At 39.3% G+C, this 25,954-nt stretch overlaps 1 protein-coding gene across 2 annotated transcripts in view; it reads right to left on the bottom strand.

Moving 5' to 3' along the window:
* The window catches only part of nlgn4xa (neuroligin 4 X-linked a), an 81,930-nt gene extending 57,292 nt beyond the window's left edge, over positions 1 to 24,638 (bottom strand). The window contains exons 1-4 of one of the 2 annotated variants that reach the window (XM_058380885.1): positions 24,277 to 24,638; positions 18,369 to 19,133; positions 9,934 to 9,996; positions 1,984 to 2,136 (exon numbers count right to left, since the gene is read on the bottom strand). In XM_058380885.1, the coding sequence (XP_058236868.1) occupies positions 1,984 to 2,136; positions 9,934 to 9,996; positions 18,369 to 18,834 (682 nt within the window). In that variant the 5' untranslated portion in view covers positions 18,835 to 19,133; positions 24,277 to 24,638. The remainder of the gene's footprint in view (positions 1 to 1,983; positions 2,137 to 9,933; positions 9,997 to 18,368; positions 19,134 to 24,276) is intronic. The other variant, XM_058380886.1, reaches the window with a different exon arrangement.
* Positions 24,639 to 25,954: the final 1,316 nt, after the last annotated feature.

The raw sequence follows: 25,954 nt of genomic DNA, 5'->3' as shown, positions 1-25,954 counted from the left end.
AACACTGATATGTCGTGTTTTACAGAGTAATACATAGTAATGTATTTTTAAAAAAAATCTGTTATTTATTATAGTGAAATGTATAATCATTGATATGGTAAAATTTCCATTAAGGAGCTGATTATTTGTGCATGGAGTCTCCAGGGTCAGCAGTTTACATCAGTCAGAGGCAGAACTGGAACTTTAAGTATTCCGTAATGGGAAAGTGTAATGATTTTATGGTTTCGGTTTTTTTTTTTTTCTTAATATTATTGAGAGTTTGTGACACTATAATGTAAGTGACAACAGGAAATGACTTGTTTCGTGGATGTTAAATTTATTAACATTAAAAGTAAATGAAAAAAAGTATATGTTGCTCTTTAATAAAAAACACTTTGCGTGTGCAGAAGGGTTATGGTTAGGTGCCAGGGGTAGGCGTATAGATAGGGTTAGGGGTTTGAGTTAGGTTTAAGGGTTAGGGGTAGGGGTTCAGGGTTAGGATGGGGTAGAGGTTAAATGGGTAGGGTTAGGGGTTTGGGTTAGGGGTAGGGGTTCAGGGGAAGGGTTAGGGTTTGGTTTAAGGGTTAGAGGGTGGTGTTAGGGGTTCAGGGTAAGGGGTTTAGGTTTAGGATAGGGGTAGAGGTTAACAGGCAGGGTTAGGGTTAGGGTTATAGGTTTGCATTCAGGATTATTGGGTTAAGGATCAGCGAATGAAAGAGATTTACAAGTATGTTTTCAGCCCTACATGCCCATAAGCAATTGTTTTTTTTTTGCCTTATTTCTTTGTGTAGTGTGAAACCAAACCATATAAATAAATAAATAAATAAAGTATCAAGTATCTGTATAAAAAGAATGAATCTTCCCTATGCAATGCATCCTAATAATTCTGCTATAAGCGGAAATGAATTACACTGAACTGGGTATGAACATCATTTACCTCATCTTTAGAGACGTGTAGTTTCTCCATACTAAAACATCTTGGACTCATTCACACGTCGCCAAAAATAAAACCGCAGCCAAACATTTCCTAAAAGCCTGGATAGGCCTTCGGGGAAAAGTGAGGATGACGTGGACTTGAGACATGGCCTTGATCAGCTCCGGCACTCGGTGTTGTCAGGAAATCAGTGAATGTATGCCGTTAACGAGGGCTTCAGCTCTCTCTCTCTCTCTCTCACACTCTCTCCTCCTTTTCCCTGCAGTGCACACTTTTTCCAGAACACCTTTCCCCTTGGCTCCGGCGCAACTAAATATAGGGAGCTCTGCCGACAGCTCAAGCCGATAACAAATGGTAAGCAGAGCAGCTCCTTCGAAGCATGACAGAAACGCAGAGGGAAAAAAAATACGTGCTGCTATTTTAATATTTCCTCTCTATCTAGTCAACGTGAGAATTGTTCAAGGAACATGCAAATTTGATCTTTTCTTTCCATTCCATAAAAAAGTCACAATTTTAACAATTTATCAGTCGTTTATCTAATAACCTATATCTCTATATTCTCACACATTTTAAATGCAGTATATCTGCAATGCAATCTGTTTATGGAGTGAATATATCAGATATATCATAGTTTTGGAGATATGTTTTTTAGTTTGGGGGGAAAATATTTTTAATATGCCATCATGAGTTAGCCTTAAATATCTTAAAAGTCTTTAAATGGCACCCAGTGATGACCATGTGGCACTGGGTCACTATTTGTTATCTTATATGTTATTTCAAGTGGACAGGCGTGAGTGAAAGTGGTGGCGACAAATCCTCAACACTCTCTACACCATGCTGTGGTCACTTCACTGTCCTGTGTATCAAGCTAGTTTACTCTACCTCTGTTAATTATGTTTAGATTTAGCCGGGGTGTGTATATTGTGAACACTGAACACTATTAACACCTTCCCTCTGCCTTCCATCTACTGATGCTAGTAACAGCAGTTCTAGATAACATTGACTTGATGTTAAACCAGTAGAATGAGTGTTAGCCCAAAAGCCAAATAAAAACAAACAGCTGAACTTACCTAGCACTCCCAGTCTGTAGTTAAGGGTAACCACAATGACGTTCCCGTAACTGGCCAGGATGCTGCCGTCGATCATGTTCCCTGTGCCTTCCATATAAGATCCGCCGTGAATGTATACCATGACAGGCCTCAGACCATTCTCATCATGGATGTCTGGGGGAAAAAAAAATCAACCATTAATATAACTATTTGGGATATTAAAGAGAATGTTTTTCTGGGCCATGTTGGGGTCAGTCGTGGTTATGAGTGGTGGTTAATAATCCATGAGTGTAAGCCAATCAGCACTTAGAGCTAACGTTAGCCAATCAGCAAAGAGTAGAGCTAATGTTGAGTTCATGACAACTAAGAACTTTGGAGAAGTATTCTCCATCCTGGATCTTTCTAGCTCCGACCTCAGAGCACTTACACAACCTGGATGGTTTAAAGTAAGAAAGCATGAAAATAAGTGCTCACAGGAAACCAGCACTTGTTATACTTCTATGTGGACATAAAACTTTTTTATTAGCTTGGTTAGATATTTAAAAAAACAACCCAAACCCTGTATTTTTGTTGACACTTACTACACACCGAGAAGTCTGAGTCGGCTGTTCAGTGTGGAAATTAGAGGCTGTTTAAAGGCCATTCAAATGGATTTTTTACAACGGAACACAAAATAAACAGAGAATAATCTAATTATTAAAAATCCTTAACCCTGAAATGGCTTAATACTGAATGCTATCAAGCGCTAGGAACATTGTGTAATTATAGAGTATTTTGGTTTTGACTGAGATCCTTCATTTTTTTATAATAATTGGGTGATTCTATCACTGGAGTATCATGTAGCACTAAATTCAGCTTCATGTTCAAAAATGTGACAGAATTCATTTAACACCATCTCAGGCAACAATCTCTCCTTTTTTTCAAGGCTCCTTTGCTGACATTGACTGCATTTTGATCATAGAATAGAAGAATAAAAAAATAACAAAGTTGTTTTTAGGATACAATTAGCAAATACACAAAATGTGATGACTAGCAAACATGCCAATGTCATATCACATGTCTTAATGTCAAGAATAGTATTAAAAAATAAATGAAAAAGGAACAAGAGAACTTTTTCAATTGAAAATCTGAAAGATGTAACTTCCCGCTGACGTGTGGAATATCTAATATTTCATGGGGATTAACATGCTGAAGTATTTTAATGATTAGCTTTCACTTTACAGTATAGCTATAGATATCTTGGACTAGCAAACATGCTGGTTTCTGAATCCTGTTGATAGATTATCAACTAGCAGGATGCTAGTCTACAAAATGCAATTAGGTTGTTTAAATTGTCTTTACATAAAACTCATGGACCCCTAATCAGAGTCACCCAATTACATATTTGTTTCAAGGAACAATGATACCAATGGACTAATGAAATTAGATAGTTTTAACTCAAATAGCCATATCTCATTAGCGTTTTAATTCTGCCATTAGCTGAGATAGAGCTCCATTCGAACCGATCAGCAAAAGAGCCAAAAGATGTGCATTGAATCTCGCCGAAGGTCGTCGTTTCTTCAGATGAGTCGACTATTTGCGACTCTCCACTGCCCTGATTATACAGGCTGATTAGCAAACTTGAAGAAGCAGCTAATTATAAAGGAACGGGTTGGCGAGACACTAGGCACAGGTATCATTCCACAAATAGCCATCAAGCTACACAGATCATTACCAACTCCTCTTCCAAGTGATTACATACAGCTGAGTATTATGGGAAACTAAAACCTGCAAAAGTGAGAAGAAAATCCATGGATGTCTTAGATAGAACTGTATGATGAAATATTTTTGTCAGATGATGAACAGGCTATGTGCCTGTGGAGTCTTCTACTGATTATTGAGGCTTATGTACGCATCCACTATAAGGCCTCCTCAGGCCTGTGCTAAATGTCAGATCGAATGAGAGCAAATGCCATCAGGAGAGGGTTATGACCATGGCTAGCTTATAGGGATGTGTAGCTTGTGGGTCTGAGTGTGTGCCTGTGTTGTTTTTGCTTCTGCCGTCAGCATGCACTTTTTATGTGTAAGATTATTTGGGAATATAAAATAACCAGCAGCAGTTAGCCTGCTAGTCATTCTGGGTCTTGCTAACATGTAGTCTAGTGTAGTCATACATTAGCCCTAGCAAACGAGGTCATCTGATAAAATATTTGCAATTAAGCTGATTAAAATGAGCACATTTATTATTATAATCTGATGAAAATGAAAATACAATCTGTGTGAAATACCAAGACAGCCACTAGCTGCTAACATTTCTTGCAATTCTGTAACATTATCACCTAAATATGTAGCTAGACTACTTAATTAGTCAAATAAAACTGACTATTTGTGCTACATAAATCAAACATGTATGTAACTTGTGCAATTATGGTGGCCCCTGCTTTGCTAACAGTTTGTAGCTCAAGTGCATGTAAGGATGCACCCGAGACGTAGCGCTTAGCTAGCATATCCGTCTCACTAACTTGCTAACCATGCAGTTTAAACATGCTAGGGTAATTTATTAGCCAGATGAAACCTTCCCCACTGAGCTTGCTAGATAAATTAAACAGGAAGTAAATGAAACATTAAACTTCATACAGTTGTCCTTTTTATGTAAAAAATATTTATAGTTATGATAGCTAAAACACGAGCAGTAATATTAGCCTAGCTTAGCAATCCTGCCAGTGTAGATTAAACATACACTAGATGCTCGGGTCTATTTTGCTAGTTTTTGCTAGTTGCCAATCATGTATATTTGGCAAAAGAAGATATTTCAATTTAATGGCAAATATATATATAATGAAATTTCTTGTTAGTTCAATTTATCCTAGGACAGTGACAGAAATACAGTATATATTTTAAAAATGTTTTTTAGCAGCATTTCCATAATTACTGGCAATGTTCCTACAAGAACTAACTGGGTGTTAAAAATCTATATTTTCCTCCATGTTAAAGGGAGGAGATTTTATTTAAAGATCTCATTCCGATAGCAGTGCAGGAGCATCACGGACATTTTGACAGCTGGGATATGATTACAAACCAAACTGATTAAGATTGTGTCCATTTTCCTACTGCATGTGGCTCAATTTTTTGATCAAACCATTTTGATCAAACCGTAACTTTTATTTTATGAGTAAATCACTCAGCAAGGTTTTAATCATCTGACTATTTTACCAGAGTGTTTAGTAAATGCATGATCTTTTCAAGAAGATTAAATAATGAATAAAACATCTCTCTGTCATTTTATATATAGGTAGACATCTTTTGTCTGTTTGCCATAAGGCAAACAGGGCAAGTTTTTCCAGCCTGCCAAAATACCAAAATATATATATTTAAGATTTTTTGTTTTGCCATATTGCCCACACCTACACTTTAAGGCTTTATCTATGACCGAGCATAATCAGAATTTATTTACTGCATTCAGTTCTAGATGACTTTTCTAGGCCTGGGTGATTAATACACACATTCATACACTTTATTCGCTTATTCTTTGCAGATATTGCACAGTCCAGTGATGCCTCTGGGCAAGTGGAGAGCTTCAGAGCAATCCACAAACCAGGAGCTAGAGAGGAGATGGCACAAAACATAGAGGAAAGGTGATAAATAGCAGGAGGAAATTATGAGTGAGGAAGAAAGAATAAAAGGTAAAGGATGCAAAAAAGGAAGTGAGATATAGAGAGAAAGAGAACGGGAGAGTAGAAAACAACCCATGTTGAAAGGTGATTAATCTTGGTCAGGTTCTGAGCCGGAGCCAGGCGTGCACTCTAATGCGAGGGCATCTATTTTGCAGCTCTGCGCTAGCATACAACTTTCAGTGTCGCAACACACTCTCTTATTCAGCCGAGATAATGGCTCTGTCTCCTTTAGTGAAGATGTTCCTCAGGGCACGGTAGAAGATAGCGTTTTATTATGCTGATTGAAGCTTAGATCCGTTTACCAAAAAATCCTTAACCTATGTTATGAGAAGAGCAAATGTGGAGCAAGTGATTACACAGAGTCTCCCCTGTTTTAGAATTTGAGTAATAATTCAGCCAGTGCTTTATTAACTACAAGGAGTTTAAAGATGCCATATGACTTTGAACCTTTGAAACTCATTAAGAGACTGTAGTGTATCCACAAACTGTGCTATTTCAGATAAATATCCCAGATCTCAGATGTTTTGAATGGCCAACCATTTCCATTCCTTGTGAGGGTGCACTGAATAAACTATATGACAGAAAATTTATGGACACCTAACCACCACACCAATTAGTGACCCTTATCCAAAGTATTCCGACAAAGTTGGAAGTCACTAGAATGCCGTTGTATATGCTAGTATTAAATTAAGATGTTGGAGTGGAAGAACTCGAATGTCCTGCCATCAACATCTCTAAATGGCCTTGGGATGAACTGGAACATCAACTGCACCCCAGACCTCCCCACTCTTACAATCTGTCTGATGCTCTGGGGGCTGGATGAACACAAATCCCCACAGCCACACTTCCCAGAAGAGAAGAGTGGAGCTTATAACAGCAACGAAATCTGAAATGGGATGTTCAACAGGCACCTATGAAGCTGACGGTCAGTTGTCCACATACTTTTGGCAATATTGTGTGTCTCCACTGCAAGTTGTTGGATGGTAAAGACAACAGGCGACATTTTTTTAACCAGGGACTGACACATAACACAAAGAGACATCATCTAGGGTGGAAGATGTGAAGGCATGGCAAAGAATCCCACTGAGTTCCAGTGTCATCAGTTCCCATACTCCTTTGCTCTGATGGCATTATGTGAGAGAGAAGGCAAGAAAGAGGAGTCATAATGAAGGAGTGAGCAGGGGGGTGACTCTGCAGCGCTTGCGCCGTGTACATTCATCATTGCCAGGACAGCCTGAGGGGGATAATATATTCCCCCATGGGCTGTATGGCACCACACACATTACTCATCTTTATATGGCCAGAACGGGAGAAAGACAGAGTAGGGTCATCTGAATTTTCCATCCATTTCAGCAGTTCACAAAGTGTTAGTAGAGGATGGATGAAAATGGCTGTTAGTGGCCATGCAGAGATTGCTGATGCTCCAGTTGTGCAAATGCTAGCTTCCTGGTCCACCTGTTCAGCAGTAACTGCCATACTGAGAAACTGCAACAGTTGTAATACTAATACGAGATTTGCTAAGCTGTAATTCCCTTCATAGGTCTTTAGCTGCTACAGCAATTTCAGCCATCATAAATAAATGATTGCCAGTTGGATTTCACTTCCTCATCAAACAAGTCAAGCATGGCCTATGGACAGAAGCTGGCACCGCTATTGATATCATCTTGCCTGGCCTCTATCTTTGAGAGTTTGTTAGTCTGATGTCAATTTGTAATAAAGCCATTAAAGTAAACACTTCAGGCCTCCCATTCAATCTGCATGTAAACCAATTAAAGAAGCCGCTTCCAGGCAGGTTCCTTTCGTTCGTTAATTTTCAAACGAGTCCTCTCGTGGCCATTAATTTTCAAACGAGGTCTTTCTTTGCGGCATAACTTTCTCAAAGGCAATACAGGGATAAAAAGAAAAAAAAAAGAAAAAAAGAATGAAACAAAGCAAATGACAAAATGAAGGCTTTTAGATACTCTTTCACAACTAAACCTAGAAGGATCTCGTGTGCATTAATGAGATTGGCCCTCCAGTAGTGGAGCTCTGAATGGCAAAGCTAAAGCCTTGAGGGAACCAAGTAATTCAACGCCACTGCCGATACAGCCGCCATTGCCGATACAGATGTAGTCAGAGAAAATGAATTGTGCCTTTCTGCAAACCACTGGGGTTTAAATGCATTTCAGAAACCAGGGTTCACCCAGACATTTGGTTCTGTGGGGGATTACAATGGTTCTGGTTACTAAACGAATCTACTCTACAGTGCAGTAAATTTGCACATGCCTGTTTGACCGATTTCCATTAGCGAGTTATGGAAGGTTAAAATGTTGCTCTGGCTGTGCTTTACAAGTGTGGGTATATTTTCCAGCCTAATACTAGACCTGGTTTTGTAATCCTTTTCAGAAGGTTTTTTTTAGAAGGATGCAGGCATAAAATACAGATATGTATAATGTACTACATCAAAAATATGTCAAAGTCAAATGATTTCACATTTGACTTAATACATTACAATTCTAGTTTCTACTACTGCTTACAGTATTTTCCATTAAAAAAAGCATCCAACTGCAGGGTTGCCAGGTCTGTCTAACATATGCAGCCCAGTGGCCAAACAAAACCAGCCCAAATACTAGCCTAATACCACAATCATACATTTTATAAACTATTCAACATCTCAGTTATTATTGCAAATGTAAGGTAACGTTCACAAAGTAACATCCAGCAATTCTCAACTGTGATTGGTCATAAGGTGCTGATTCATTGTCTATAACAGCAGAATGTACATTTAAAAAGATATGGTGAAGGCTTGTGTGTGTGTGTGTGCGTAAGCGTAAGCGAGCATATTTTCCAGTGTCAGTTAAACATAAAGATGTATCTTAAAGTTTTCCACCATAAGACAGTCTTCATGACTTTTGGGTTTAACATTACAGCTGCATCTGTATCTATCTTTGAGAATTTTCCTGTAACAAAATGCCCTGTCATGTTTTATTCCTTTCTTTCTTTTTATTTCAATGGATATTTCTAAAAAAATAGTCCTTTCACAAATATTATAAAGATAGAAAATGTCATAAATAGAGAGTAGCTAAAGGTTCAGCCTGTCTTACTGACATACAACTTAATACACTCATGCAGCAGGAGTAGCCTTCATTTGCCTTTACTGTAGTCCACATATAAAATGTGTGTACAAAAACCCTGGGGAGAAGCTCAAGAGGAGCTCAATTTGTGTGCAAAAAAAAGACCTCATATGACTAGGTTTACTTATATGTGAATGGTACAGACAAAAGCAGACAAAACATATGCACCTTTATGGCCTTCATTAGCAAAGGTAGCATTATGGCCACCTATTTGCAAAGGTAAACATTTACACAAGTGATCGTATGTCAAGTCTTCAATTACCAAATCACCTGTTATAATTGGCAAACAACCTCCATTGTTGTGGGATGGGATGGAAAACCCAGACTACACTCATAGAATGTTTATGTTTGGCAACGGCTTTTTTCCCCAAAATGCAATGGTTGCTCTTATGTAGTAGTTCTGGTACTTGAACTCACAAACCTTGGTACTATTACCCTATCTCATACTGTCTGAATGCTGACTGTCCAAGAATTGAGCCATGCAAAGGTGCGAGCTGTTAATATTACGGCCAGAAAACACATTTATAGGACACGGATTGTGGCAGGAGTTACGAATGAATAGATTCCCATCGTCAAAACACACAGGTTAGTGTTCATGCTTCGACGAGCAATGAAAGAAAGGGGGGAAACAATACAACAGAATTTCTCTGAGGAAGTAAAGAGAAAAGGCATGCAGACTTTAGAGAGGAACGACTTGTTACTTTAAAGCACCAGGGGAAGGGACTGTCTTTTAGACTGCTAAAGCTGTATATAAATATAGAAATTTGTTATTTGGTTAATTTTGTTCTCACAGGCGAACCCGGCCTTACATTTTTAAATACTTTTCAGCATGTTATATATATATATATATATATATATATATATATATATATATATATATATATATATATATATATATTTAAAGATATATAGATATTTAAAGATATATAGATATGTTTCATACTGTTACACAGTCCTCCGACTCTGTGCTAAGTATGTCCAAAAAGGAAAGAGGATTAAAAAAAAAGAAGGAAAAAAGGCGAAAGATGCAAATACGCATCTCAGGTATGGGAAATCAGGGAAACCCAAACCAAAAAAATACAAAGTTTCGTTCTCATGCATGTGTATCAGGCTTCATGGAGTCGACTTTCGTTTTTATTTCTTTTTTTTTTTTTGTTTTTGTTTTTTTGCTTTTTAAAATAAGGGGAAAAAGACAGAAAAAATACCTTTGTCTTCGCCACCCTCATTATTGGTGAAATCAGCACGTTGATTGTAAGTGTTGGCTCCTACTGTCGACAACAGGAGAAAAATAACACAGGGGATAAATGGGGAACAGACTTTTAAGAATAGCACGGTTTTCTTTTTTGTTTTTATTTTTAAAAAATGCCCAAAATACAATTAAATATTTGGTAAGAAATCAATGGATAGTCCAACATCGGTATCCAAAGCTTCAGTGGATAGTCTCACCTGGATACTGTAAATTTGTACCTGCTGCTGTAATCATAAAGGGTCCTGTCCTGTTCAACACATGTTGTACCTTTATAGTATACAATTTTACAGAAGGAATGAGCCATAATCTTATTCTCTAATGTCATCCAGAGAGGACGAGGACGAGTTCCCTTTTTATCTCAAGGTTTCTACCTCGTGTCATCCCAGGGACTTTTTCTTTCTCAGTTAGGATGAGCTGCTTTTCATGTTAAACATGCCTTGATTGAAATGTATGTATGTATTAATAAAAAACTAGTGTCTTATTCAATAACTTGAAATTAGGGTTAGTACAGAAGCTCCAACATTCCTGTCCTTACATTTATCAAATTAGTTTATTAGTCTTTTTGTATCTTTTTTCTGTCATCATTTCAGTCATGAAAACAAGCCACAGATGGACTGAACTGAAGTAAACGCTATAAATATTCATTCATATGTTCAACCAGTGAATCATCTTTTGATCATCAAGTCGTTCCAAATGTGGACAACAACACAGGACAGACATTTAGTTAATTAGCATCTTTGCTAGGCCCTAATGAGAGGAAGGTTAGCAAAGCAAAACTCCCTGTGCTCTGTCCATGACCTAATCCGGAATAATTATATCCGGCTGCCAGCTAATACCAAAAACAAGTGTCACAGTAGTGTAACAAGACTTAAATAGTGAAGAAAATGGCAGGTCCTAGTCTCGGTGTGAGCTAATGCTAAATTCAGATATCCTTGCAAGTATTTTTTAATAAAATATTTACCCCAAATTGCTAAACACTCAGGGCTGTACATCAAGTTTCTGTGCTAATAAAAAAAAATACCGTATACCACAACAACGTTTTCTAGCACCATTGCTTAATTGGTCTTTTTTTTTTTTTTTAGTTTAGTCTATACCAAATTACAGTTTTTATCTTAGCCATGCCAGCAATCCTTTTTTTTCTATCACCAGTGTGTCTTTTAGGCCGTAAATTAAAGAAGTTAAATCTTTTACTAAGCTATCTAAATTCAGCACCCTGATACCATCAGCCAACTAACTGGCGAGATTAGCCATTGTTATTTCTTCAGAAACTATTTGACTTTATTAGTTTCTTAACAGGCCCATCTTAGTTTTTAGTCTAACTACACCAGGCAAAAATTAGGCTAATTACTACATTACATAATGTACATAAGCTAGCGAATAAGCTAGCACTGTGTGATTAGAACTAGCAGCCAGATTTGCTAACAACTTGTTTGATAACAAGTGTTAGCCTAGATTGGTGACAATTATTCAATAACTTTTGGGAGGAAATGACAACTGAAAAAAAGTCATTATCATTTGTATAGTCACAAGTATCTTTGAAGGTACTGGTATAGCAGATGTTACACATAAATTGATTTTTGCAATAATGTGAATAATTATTGATATGGTGATGTCTTCTAAACAGTAGTTCAGGCAAATAAAAATTATTTGAAACTATTAAAGTTTTAAATGAAGTGATATTTACTTCCATGCTTTACCTGATGTTAGCACACACACCGATCAGCAATAATATTAAACCACTGACAGGTGAAGTGAATTACATTGATTATATTGTTACAATGGCACCTGTCAAGAGGTGGGCTACATTATTCAGTTCTCTGAATTGATGTGTTGGAAGCAGGATAAATGGATAAGTGTAAGGATGTGAGTGACTTTGACAAGAGCCAGATTGCAATGGCTAGCTGACAGGGTCACAGTATCTCCAAAACAGCACGTCTTGTAGGGTGTTCCCGGTTCCCAGGGATGTGGTAGCTTAGTGGTTAAGGTGTTGGAATAATGATTGGAAGGTTGTGAGTCTGAATCCCAGGTCCGCCAAACTGCTACTGTCGGGCCCTGAATTGCTCAGTTTTATAAAAATGAGATAAATGTAAGTCACTCTGGATAAGAGTACCTGCCAAATGCCATAAATCTAGATGTAAATAAATGGATAGTACCTCCCAAAAGTGGTCCAAGGAAGGCAACCAGTGAATCAGCAACAGGGTTATGGTCACCCAAGGCTTCTTAATGCGTATAAGCTACTGAAGAAGGGCTACAGATTGCTTTAATAGTTATTGCTGGCTCTGATGGAAAGGGGTCACAAAACACACAGTGCATCAGAGCTTGCTGCATATAACACAGCAGGATAATGCACTCTGCCACAGTGCAAAAACTGTTCAGGAATGGTTTGAGACTTGGCCTCCAAATTTTCCCAGATCTCAGTCAAATCGATCGTTTGTGAGATGTGCTGGACAAAAAAATCTGATCCATCTAGGCCACAACTTACAGTACAGGACTTAAAGTATCTGTTGGTAACATCATGGTGCCAGATATCACAACACACCCTTAGAGGACTTGTAGAGTCCATGCCTCGATGGGTCAGAGCTGTTTTGGCAGTACAAGGGGGACTGATAAAGTTATGGCTGATTGGATTTAAATACTAGAACAAAATTTCAAGAGGAATTTGGCATCTCTAACATGCATCTGCAAAGCTCAAAAAATAATCCGTCTGAATTTCATCATCTTAGTCTTGCTGTGACTCAGCCAACATCTGCATGAACAACAGAATGAGAGAGGAAGCGGTCACCATTTAATATTGCTTTCCCATCATTCCATGCCGTTAGGATGGCATATGAGTCACTGAGAAGAACATTACTGATACTTTCACTGCTTCCAATGTCTGATGGAGTTCAGCTGGTTGTACATTTGGGCTAAAACATGTTCAGGACGATTGACACGTCTGAGATGAATGAATTTACACAGCATGCCAGACTGTGGCTGCAGACCTTGACATCATGAGACGGGGAGAGAGATGACTCAGTAACAATGTCTGCACCATTATCGGTTATGTCGATATGCGTCAGAGAGGTGCAGCTTACTTTGCGCCATGAACGTATTGATCTAGGACATATCGATCAAAAGTCACTATTTATTTATGCTGATAATTAAAGCAGGATGACGGCGTGCTACAGGGAAGCATCAGTCACAGGGGTATAATGATGTCTCGGTGGCGTCTGAGAGAGAGGAATTACTGGAAACGGAGAAATTTATTAGCAGTACTCTCAGTCAATGAATAATAATCATTAAAACACACAGGACTTAGAGGAACTGCTAGGTTAACACAGACTCTGTGTATGAGAGTGTGTGCATGTTTCCCTCGTTTCATAGCCTGGCTCTTGGACATTTCATTGCCACAGCTTACACGCCACTAGTTTTCTGTCAGAGACAGGACTCAACACCCTCTTTCTCTTCTGCCTCGGTCATCTTATCACTGCAACACATTCCCCTGCTTCAGGCCATACATCTCTGTTTCCAGTCAATCCAAGAGCTCTTGGATATATTTAACACCTAACAGGATTGACTCATCAAACTCAGTAAGGCACTAAACAATCAAGACTTCAGGAAATGAATTCTGTCTGCTTTCAGGGCATGGCAAAAATCCCATAACCATATCTAAGGTCACCAAGAATTCAAAATGACACTATATGGCCAAAATGTATGTGGACACCTGACCCTTACATCCATTAAGTTGAAAGCACAGAATTATCTAGGAAGTCATTGAATGCTATAGCATGAAGCTTTCCCTTCACTTGAAACCTGTTCCAGCATGATGATGACTATTTATACACAATGTCAGATCCACCACAGAGCCCTGACTCTGACTCAACCCAATTTAACACCTTTTGGATGAAATGGCATTTTGCTGTGGTATAAGAGGAATAAAACACCTCGGGATGTGATGTTAAAGGAAAACTGCACCTTAGGTATTGTCCAGCAACAATACCCAGCTTTACTGATGCTCCTGTGGCTGGATGGAGAAAAAAAAAAAGTCATCCAAAATGTAATGGAAAGTCTTTCAGAAGTGTGGTTATAGAGTGTTAAAGCAGCAAGCTCCTTATTAATGCCCTTGCTTTTGAAACAGGATCTTCAACAAGCACAACTGGGTGTCATGGTTATGTGTCTATATCCGTCAGCGTGTATATCTGTATCTGCAATAATAAGCCTTTCAGAAAACAATAAATGCTCACTTCACCCTTGATACTACAGAGATTGTCCATGAGTGAACAATTATTCCTGTAATTTGCCCAATTGACTCCTGTGGTATAGAGAAAATAGGACCATGTATGAGGGTTGATCATGTTCTATTATTACAGGTTTTTTTTTATTTTTTTACATTTTCCTATAATAGCACATCTCTTTCATTCCTCTTTTACCACACCGATTTGCTGCTGATTTTGTATTTATTTCAAAACGTCAATACTTTCTGTCCATTTATATTTACATTTTATGTTGTTGAACGTCTGTGAAACAAATACCTGTTATCACGCACATGATACATGTCTGTAAGTTAATAAGCAGCTTGTCATGCGAACAAGAATCAGCTAAGTTCTCTGCAACTAAGACTTAGAAAATGTTACGTTAATATCATGTTTAAGAAAATGTCACCATCGTGATTATACAGATTTTCCTTGTTAAATGACAACACTGGTTTAAAAATCTATTATTATGTTAGATTACATGACAAATTTGGAAGTCACCTTGTAAGCTGTTACTACAGAAAGAATAACATATTAGAACAAGTGTATACATTCATTTGGAGCTGGAACTAATGTCAGAGCTGCTGTTTTAGAAAATGAATCAACACTTTCTGGCCAATCAGAAGCGAGAATTCAGCAGGGTTCAGATATATAAAAAAGCCTAGCTGTGTACTTGAACACAAAAAAGGTAAATGATTTAGTGATATTGAGAAAATAAACCTATGCATTATTATTATTATTATTATTATTATTATTATTATTATTATTATTATTATTATTATATGACTAAAAGCTAAAACACTGTCTCTGCATAGGGTATAACAGCTTGGTGAAACCTGTGTAAGAGATTACTATTAAATATTACCCCACTAAGCAATGCCCAATCGGAAAGATTTAAAGTAATGACACCCCTGCCTTTGCACAGATCGATTATTACTGCAGGCCAACAACCAAACTGTGTCTCATGCTCAATAAAAGTCATAGATAAGTGACACCACCATGCCACTGATTCATATTTTATATCAATGTAATATTGAAAGTGAAAGGTGAAAGAATCCACTTTTCAAACTGATCAGGTGGTTAAAACTATTTTTACTCTTGTGTCCAATCACTAGCTAGACTAAACATAAAGAAATAGGAATCGATGCGGCTTCAGCATCACAGCAGTGATAACCACATGGCCACTGATCTGCAAAGGGGGTTGTAATAATTACACATAATAGGGATAACTATCTGAGTCTGTTCCATATGGGAACCACATACTGTTCCATGACATCTAGCATTTCCATCCCGTGGAGATTCTTCATACAAGCTCTGTTTCAGTATTTACACAAAGCGGCTATTATGCCATCGGAGGGGAGCGCTGAGTGGGGGTGGGGGTGGAGGGGGGACTTATGTCGGCGCTTGCTGGAGGTAACAAGCGGTGATTTATCAGAACTGCTCTTTTCCTATTTCCCCCTCTGCCTCTGTGAATGGCTTGTTTTGAATGACTGCCCGATGGAGAGCGGACACAGCGAATGCTCGCAATTAAAGAATGGAGAGGAGCCCGCTGCGGCATTGTCTCCTCACCCAGAACACGCCCCGCCCACGCTCAGGCTTTCATTCTGATTAATTCCCGATGAAATAAACTGTCCCTCCACTTTCACGTTGCTCGCTGCATAAAGGATTAGGTTCGGGTCCTTCGTTTCTCTTCTCTACCGTTTCTAATGTAACGGAAAAATGCACGAATGAACAAACAAATTGCTAAATAGCCTAGAGAGCATCACCAATCTGCAAGACAATAAGGCTATGATTCAGTAAAAAAACAAAAACACTGTGCAAACTTGTGTACAAAAACACTGTGCAAACTTGAAACCATGCAAGCTGATTGACTAACAGGGGCTCTGGCGGATTGGGTTTCATCTTCTCTGTTTGCCTTAATGTGCAATATGCAGTTTGTGGGGGTTTTTTTTACATCAAGGTGCAAAATACAGGACATTATAAATGCAAGTACATTTTTTAAAAACTTTTCCTCGCAAAACTGACAACTTCAGCATTTAAACCAAACAAGTGTCATGTGGCTTGTGTACATGATTTAACATAATACACACTAATATTTGAAAAATTGTATTCATTTTTTTTCATATCGTAACAGCAACCTTTGGAGTTGAACCCGGTTTACCATGCTAGCCTTGTACTCCTTGTACTTTCTTTCAGGTTGCAACAACAGCTTATTTCGAATCTGGATCAAGCTCCAGTTTATCTTGAAGGAGCAAGATGTTTTGACATTACTTGGAATTTCAAAAGGTGAAGTTAGCAGAGCTAATGCATGATCGATGCGCCGACTCAGAGCTGGAACACTTCCAGTATACTGTATATTAGCAGTGTAACACAGGACCACTATCTGTATCTGTATCTGTATCATGCTCTAGATATCCAAATCTGGATTTGGATTTAATCCCAAAGTGGGTGTGGTCTTAAATCATGTAGATATCCATATCAAGATTTGGGTTTAATCCCAAAGTGGGTGTGGCCTTCAACCAAAATCTACCAGTATGCCAACACCAGAAAAAAATAGACAGCACTGTCATCATGGTGTGAGAATTTTGGCTTTGACAGTTCCTTAACCTCAGCTACTTCACTCAAATTTACAAACTAGAAATGGGAAATGTTATTATTCTTATTCTTCTCATTATTATTGCTCAAATCCTGCTCACAAAGTTATTATTTCTGTTATATTTTCTAATAAATATAATTAGCTCTATTTCCCAAAATATGAACTGTAAATGTTAATACACACACCTTCACAAATGGAAAAAGTATCAAGCTCTACTATCAAGCCGATGCTCTTTGGAGCTTTCTGGCAAGAATTCTAACAAAAAAACAATTGAAACCTGTCTTTGTATCTAGACCATATGAAATATATTATCTGTTCACCCTATATAATATATTCGTATTCAGTTACATCCGTAATACAAGTGTCCGTTGATACTAAGCTACAGGGTTTGATGAGGCACTTAAATATAGCTTTAACTGTGCAGAACCTTTCAGGGTTTTCATCGAATCGAGATGTACAGTGACTCTCCGGTAGTTTTTTTTAAGTACCTCTTAGAATTTCATTTATTCAGGCTTTCCCCATTATTTCAAAGTTATAGTTGAACCTTGCTGGAAAGAAGTGACTGTAACACTGTTGCAATTTTAAGAGCCTCACTCAAAGCCTCAGTGGCTGCAAAGGGCATAATAATATCCTGCACTAAGAAGGCAATGACTTTATTTCCTGCAGCCCCACTGCACTGGTATATGGTGCATACTTATTTGCCCAGCCAGAATCAAAGTGGCAGCCCTCCAGTTGCTAGTCAGCACTCTTAACCACTCAGCTATCTGCACCATCTTTGTTAGTAAGCAGAAGACCAATAGCAGGAAGGTTATTTCATGCCTGCTGAGTCATGCAGGCCTTCCACATGGTTAAAAAATTCGAGTCCCTGACACAAAATGATCTCATCAGATATCCCTCCTAATTAATGGGACCATAACAATACATCATCAAGATGGAAATGACTGCAGAATCTGTCAAATGTTATTGCATTATTAATGTGTGTTACTCACTTATATCCCTTGTCTTTTGTCCGTTATCACTTATTTGAGTAAATTCAGTAGACATCTGTGCTGTGTGTTTCCAGGTAAAGTTTATTTTCAATTTAAAAACACCTCACTGCATATGAGAAATGTTGAAACTGCAGTTTTCTTTAACATTCGCACCAACTAACTAGATATCATATTGTGCATATCATGTGCCACACCCAGATAAGCACCAAGCAAGTATCCACCTTTGAAAAGATATTTGGTGTAAAATAGATCTCACTCTGCCTGAGCTTCAACTGAAGAAAATCAATACTGTTAAGATCTCTTTTGAGAGCCTCAGCAGACAGCACAACCAGCTCCCTTGCCATTGAGCCAAATGCTTTGTGGGGGCTCTGGAGTTTGATTATTATTTTTTTTCCTTTCAGTGTTCTGGTATCTATATTTTTGGTACATTGTGAGACTGAATTCTGCAGAATCTGTTGCCATGGTGGCTTGAATGGAGCGAACCAAGTTTTCGGAAATCAAATACCTTACAGGGATGAATCTAACAAACAATTCTTTTAATAATAGTCAAGAAAAAAAGACAAAAGTGACATACCATCCTCAGTGGGCACATAGATGTTCAGGTATAGACAGTCTTCACTTTGGTCTTGCACATAGGTTACCACTGTATCCAAGTTTGCAGTGAACCATACAGGTAACATATCATTGAGTAAAAAGCGGTCTTCCAGAAACTGGGGACACACTGGGGCGAACTGAGTGGCATTTCGAATCCCCGGCCAAGACATGGGCGGCTCTGGAGGCTGAAACCTCCTCTCGCCTGTGGGTGGCAGAGCGTAGGGAATCCCCAAGTACTGTTCCACAGGTCCCAAAATCTCATTGGGCAGCGACGTTTTTAAGCCTCTCAACTTGCCGTAGTTTGTAGTGACAACTGGATACTGTTGCCCCTGGGCCACTGCTAAGCAAGAAGCTACCACTGCTACAATCCAAGAGATTCGGTGTAGACTGACAAATGGCTGGACCATGGTTGTAGGTATCCATGTGGTTCCTCCTTGCCGTGACATGGTCCACCTGAGGTTGGGGAGAAGAAGGTGGTATCTACGGTCTTATAATCCCACCTGGCCAGATGATTTGAAACTCCTGTCTCAGGCTATGATGGGCAGCTTATAAGCAAGACACCCTCCAATCACATCACCAACACTAGAACCCCCCATCCCAAGGAAACGGATCTTGTTTGGTGTGGTAGCTTTAAATCTGTCAAACGGCTACACTTTAATGGAAAGAAAAAAAAGGTAGCTCCGTCTTCTTGGCTGTCTTCCAGTGTAACTACTTTCCACTCTTCACTCCATCTTCAATGGTTTGCCTGCAGGACAAACAGTACAATCCATTAAAATTCATGCTTTCTGACACTGACAAACACAGCACAGTTGAAATCCCTCATGTCGAACTTCAAGTCAAACCAGACAGTAAGCCTGCAATGTATATGCACACTCAGCACAGCAGTTGCGAGTCAGCTCACATGATTGGAGTTGAAAATGGGATTTACCATTTTGAAATATGATTCTCATTGCAGATCCCTACAATTTGTAAGCAGTCTAGAAAAATGAGGATCAAATATCCAGTTAGATGTGAAATAGTTGCAACGTAACCATAAAACACAATCGATCTGTTTCACAGTTGCTACAACTGGGGCAATCAAAAAGGTTACTTATCCACCCTGGAAAGTCTAACTATGATTCATTTACTCTCCAAGCTTGAACATTTGAATGGGAAATTAAGATGTCCAGTCAGTTTTTTCCCCTTTCATTCACTTCTGCAGTAACCCTCCCATTGATATCCATTAGTCATCCCTTTAATTAGAAGTTCACCAAGATCACTAATTACGGATTTATAGCTAAGGAGGCTTCCATCTTACTTTAATGATGAAAGGCTATTAGTCTGCCACACTGCTTAGACATGGCTCGAACTCTAGATCTTTAGATCGACAGACAGCTCATCAGGAGATATAAATATGGCTGTGTTCAAGGAAAGGAAGTAACATTTCAACATATATATATATATATATAGCCAGAAGTATGTGGACACCATACCCTACCATAATGTGCCTGTTGAACGTCCCCTTCAATATTTAACCCCTCTTTATATTATTATCACAACCTTCACTATTCTAGGTATGAATGCTTTTTACTACATTTTAGAGCATGGCTATGGGAAATGCCAATGAAGCCCCAAGAGGTCAGGCACCTCTCATGTCAGAAGAGATGGCCTGGAGTGCACCTGACCTTCCAGTTCATTCCAAAGGTGTTGAGCCATGACAATTCCACTGTGCGCAAACAGCAAGGTCCATAAAGACATGCTTCGCCAAGGTTGCTCTGGAAAAACCTGAGTGGCCTGCACAGAGCCCAAAAATATTGCTTCATGCATTTCATTTTAAGCACAGAGGCATTGTCATGCTGGAACAGGTTTGGACCTCTTAGTTTTAGTTAGGAGAAATGGTAATGCTACAACATGGTCAGGTGTCTCAAGGATGGATTCAGACCTGCCAACCTTTACCCATTTTTAGGAACTTTTCATTTCTACTTTGTACATTGTACAATTTATCACTTATGAGTTTCAACTCTCCAGTAGTAGATGAATTAATCATGCACATTTGATTCACATTATCGGATTGGATTTATAGAGGTAGGGGGTCACATGGACTTTTGTTCTTCAGCCTTAATGACTTTTGAGTTCTGAGAACGAGACAAGAATCTGCAGTCCCCTGGAGGTGTGATCCAAGACCATGTTCCAATGCCTGAATACTAGCCTTCGTTATAACATTGGAAACCTCAAAGGTGACCACAGATCAGTGCCTTTTGAATTATCTTCTGCACAAGGTCTAAAGCATATGCTGATTTTCCGAGAAAGCGTACGTGTGGAACGAAGTTAACTGCAGTACTGCATCATGCAGAGCAATCTGAACAGATGGAAGATAATAGTTCTCATGAGAAGTTGAGTGCTCAAGCAAAGCAAGGCAGCTATAATGCACTAACTGAAATCCGAACGTTAAATGAAACTCGTCGTGGGACATTCCGTCTCAAAATGTTTTACTATATAGTACCAATCATACCAATGGTTACTAGAGGAAGCATAAACAGTGCTTGCTCAAATGTCTAGCATTAAACAAATGTAGAAACAAGACAACTACAGAATGCTTTTATAAGGTTTGCTGCATTCTCCAAAGATTTTATATTTATGACAATTTTTTTGTTTAATCAGATACCACTGTTTTATACAGTTTGTCTTAAATTTTCTTATTTAGGCTATGCTAGGTCCATTAACTCTGGTACAAAGAAACCAGATGCCGAAGTTGATTTTCTCACGATATATTACAGTTATCCTGGTATCCTTTTGGTCTTCCTATCCTCAAGAATACTATGATTATCATAAGCTAAAATTTCAGGAGCTTTCTCAAGCTCGGCTTCCATCCAGGCAGAAGGGCCAGAGTGTTCAGTAATTTGTTTCCAATGCAGTAAAGAAAAAGAAACAGTGTAAAAATATTTCCACTATGTTTTTTACCAAGTCTAGAGGCATCCAGCATCTACAGAAGAATCGATAAGCTTTGAACTAGCTTTGGAAGATGTATTCCAGGTAAAAAAAAAAATGGTTTATTTGCACCTGTCTGGCACAGCGAGTTAAAAATTCATGGAAGAAGATCATAGATCTTAACTACTGCTCTGTAAAAGCTAGGTAAAAACGAAAAGAAACTAAGCCAAAGAAACTAAGATTGATAACGACTGCAAGGGGGTTTTGGGCATTATGCATCAATCAACAGTTATAACAGATATCAGAATCTGGGTTTCCATTTAAATACAGCAGTTTCACAATAAATTTATGAAAGGTCAGCAAAGGTCTAAATGAAACTGCGCTGTCATTATTTATAGCCATGAAAAACTTGAGAAAAACTATTTCTTCGTCTGTCTAAACCATGATTGATTATCTTATATTAGAAATCAATACTTTCTATATTCTTTTTTTTTTTAAATTTTTTTGTTTTAACTTTGCATACACGAATTGAATGAGAAACCCCATATTGGATAATTAAATAAATGACCAAAAGTAATAATAATAGACGTTTCTTGGCTTAATGTTTAATTAAAACATTTTTTAAAAAGACTTGGCGATTATAAATACCTTCAAATACATCGACTTTAACACAACACAACAATAAAGGCCATTAAAACCATAAAACCGAATACTTGCTCTTCATATGGAAATTCACAGCTGGAGCAGCTGCTGTTTGGAAATTATCTGTTGATCGTTTAAGCCTCAGGATGATAGGTTCCAAGTGCCCTTTTTTGAGAGTTAAATATTTAGATACCTACTAAAAGCTATGAGTATATGTGTGTGTTCTGAGTCCTGGATGTCTGGAGAGTGTCACTGGCAGCCTAGAAGGCCTGCTTCAGTGCCTCATTTATCCTCGAATGAAACGAGCCTGTGATATCAGAGAAAAGCCTCAGATGTGACACCCTTTACCCTCATTTAAAACTCACATCCAAAAGCCTGGGAGAGGGTGAAAATAGCTAGAAGATAGCATTCACTCTGTGTCTGCGTGTGATAGTCCGTGATAACTCATACGAATTTCAATGAAGGTAACGGGTTTTCATTTGCATTTTAATTATTCGAAAAGATCTGGGAGAAGGCTGAGGGGCAGAGATCCGATCAAGTGTTGAGCGAGACACGGCCACACACTCGAGGTAAGCCATTTTCCAGCTGGACCAGAGAAAGAAGGAAACAAAGCAAGGAAAAAAACTGCTGTTGACCTTTGGGTGAACTTTAAAGAAGGGATGTGACAGTTGCACTGCCCTAAACGTACCCGCTCAACATGATCACCTATTCAACATGGGCAGCTCGATATTTTTCTTCCTGAGCAGAGGACCCTCCACATCTTTCAAGCGACTGAGAGAATGAGGACAGGGACCCTAGAGAGATACGAGTGAATAGAGAGGAGGACTTATTCAAAGGTGACGCTATAGTGCTGTGTTGCTGGAGATCCAGAACGAGAGAGAGAGAGAGAGAGAGAGAAAGAGAGATGGAGATCGAGCACCTTTCACCTGCTGCGATATGGAACGGAAATAAATATTGATCCTTATAGACAGAAGGCTGTGGTGCTAAAGAATCGCCTGCCTTTACATTTAAGAATCACACACTAGAAGACAGGTCCCTGTGCGGTTGTTTAAAGAAATTGCACCGCTGTAGGCCAACCTGATTGGAAATCAATAGGTCTCAATCGCCTGCTTGTAAGGATAGATTTCCTCAGGCATGTAAATCGGCTGTTCCTGGGATCCATACGTGTGCGCAGACTCACATCTACCTGCAGATAAGACTTTATCTAGGGGAGGCACACATGGAATCGAATCAAGTCACGAGAATAACACATTACTAAAATGTCAGGTTGGAGGTCGTGTCATTCAATTTCATTCATCCAGTGATACAGCACACCAACACCAATAGCCTACATTTCGAGGAATGTCATTTTTTATGACGCTTTGTGCATAATCATGAGTCAGACGACATAGAAGACGCGCTAGTAGACGAGCAAGGTTAACGCGCATGCGCGGTTCTAAACGCGCGCCCTGTTCGCACCTTGCTGCTTATGCAGATGTCCACAGTACCACCTTGCGGCTTAGTGCGGGACTGTGTGTGTGTGTGTGTGTGTGTGTGTGTGTAAAAAGTGGTGAGGGTTAGACCAGACCTGACCGGACGCACTGCATCTTCAGAAAAGAGCAGAGAGAAACGTTTGCTTTTTTGTTGCGTTATTAAACACTCACGTCACACTCCTGACTCGAGCCGGAAGTGTTCGTGATTTCTGGATTTTTCCAAAATACGCAGACGTGCCTGGAGTTTTCCTCCGAGTTTCGATTAAAGATGCCACTGCTTTGTAGCTTTATTACCCCCATCCTGATCATCCATATACCCCACTGCCCCTAACCCCAGGCAATAACCTAAGGAGCTCGAGCTTGTCAGGAAATTATAACGTCACACTCCAAAATAAAACAAAATAAATAAATAAAAAGTGCCACAGGTAAGTCATGGTGGTAAATTAAACCTGTGGATTTGTTCTGGCACTTTTTCTTAAGCCCTTTTCCCGAAAAAGAAATAAAAAAAACGGGGTGCAAAGCCGTGCATCACATTATCAGGCGCGCGCGCGGGATAAACAGTTCCAATACACACGAACTCGGTAATAGGACTGCGAGATAGATTTAAAAGTCAAGTCATAGAGTGGCATTAGAGCATACATGTCTGTCACAATCCCCAGTCTTACAAAACAGGTTTGCAAATATTCCCCGCAAATTTAAAAAAAAAAATGTCCGCACAGCTCCTTTCGACGTGTATAGGGTAGAACTGGAATCTGCACGAGCACAAAGCAGTCAAGCAAAAAGAAATCAGAAAAAAATACACACACACACACATACACACACACACATACACACACACACATACACATTCGCTGTGATGTCTCTTACCTGTGCAATATCTGCATCACAGGACTCTCCCAAAGCTGCGCACAGACTTCATGGGATATGGCCAAACATGGAACATGCAACAAACGAGAGCAGAACAGAAAGCAAAGTCCCCCCCAAAAATCCTGCGGTCTCCGGTTTTAAAAAAAATCCAATCCAAACAGTCCGATGAAGAGATGAAAAGAAGCGTCACCGTGGTTGATCCGGATGGATAAATGCAATGCGCTCGTGCATTAAAATGCAGACATTCAGGTTGCCTCTACAGAGAAAGACGGAGAGATTAAAGGGAGAGACACCAAAGCTGGACCTCTCTCTCTCTCGCTCACTCTCTCTCTCCCCCTCACTCTCTCGCTCTCTCAGTTGCCATTGGACTGCTCTGAGTGAAATTTACAAAGCCCACAGCCAATAGATTGCCGCATTCACTCCATCACCGTTAACCAGCTGCGAAATCCTTTTAAAACTTCACCCAGAGCGCGCGTTCCGATTGGACTGAAATGCCCATGTTGCGCGTGCCAATGTTGTTTTTTTTTCTCTTCGCAGTCTAATGTATATGCACAACTCGTGAAGAGTCATGGATTTTTTTTTCATGCTTTTTGACTCCCCATTACATGCATCACGTCCCTAATCCGCGCACTGCTGATTTCCGGAAGTTGTTTTTAATTATCAGACAGTGGGCTTTCGTTAGAGCGCGCTGGCACGCACTTTATTAATGTGAAACCGGAATGTTTGGGGTCTCGTGCGCGACGATATCGCCGACAACGTGTAATGTGTTTTGGTGACGTCGAGAAGCGCGGGGAGAAAAGAAGAGAAAATTAAAAGATCATAAAGCAAGCGCAAAGGCGCACGCACCAACCCTCAGGGCCCCGGAAATGGACTCGGGATACGGCAGTGGCCAAGTGTGACCTGTGTGAGATGAGGAGTGTGTATGAGGAAGTAAAGGAAAGAAAATGTATCCATCATTTACGTGTGTATCCATCATTCCCTGCTCGCGCGTTCCACTGCTTAGAAAAAAAAAGACTAGCATGAAGTCCTCTCTCTCTCTCTCTCTCTCTCTCTCTCTCTCTCTCTCTTTCTCTCACTCCATCTCTCTCTCTTTCTCTCACTCCATCTCTCTCTCGCTCTCTCTCTCTCTCTCTCTCTCTCTCTCTCTCCATCTATCTCTTTCTCACACCATCTCTCTCACTCCATCTCTCTCCCCATCTCTCTCTCCATCTCTCTTTCTCTCTCTCTCTCTCTCTCTCTCTCTCTCTCTCTCTCACACCATCTCTCTCTTTCTCTCTCTCTCACTCCATCTCTCACTCCATCTGTCTCTCTCTCTCTCTCTCTCTCTCTCTCTCTCTCTCTCTCTCTCTCTCTCTCCCCCATCTCTCTCTCTCTCTCTCCCCATCTCTCTCTTTCTCTCACTCCATCTCTCTCTTTCTCTCTCTCTCTCATCCGTCATTATTAGCCACTGAAATATGCTGTAGTGTGTTACAAAATCATCGACTCTTCAAATTGAAAGACATACTTGATCGAGTCTAAGTTACTGTTCTGATCGATCCTTTTTAACAAAAAAAGAAAAGAAAAAAAAAGTGACCTATATCTGGTGACAGTCACGTGCAGTAGTCCAAATTTGGAAGAAGAGTGGCACAATTTGGAGGAAATGACAGAAAAATCACACGAGCTGTACATTTTCTTAACA

This window comes from Hemibagrus wyckioides, linkage group LG26 (assembly GCF_019097595.1).
Source record: "Hemibagrus wyckioides isolate EC202008001 linkage group LG26, SWU_Hwy_1.0, whole genome shotgun sequence".
Lineage (NCBI taxonomy): Eukaryota > Metazoa > Chordata > Actinopteri > Siluriformes > Bagridae > Hemibagrus > Hemibagrus wyckioides.
Note: the sequence above shows the minus strand (reverse complement) of the source record. Positions and strands in the feature narration are given on the sequence as shown.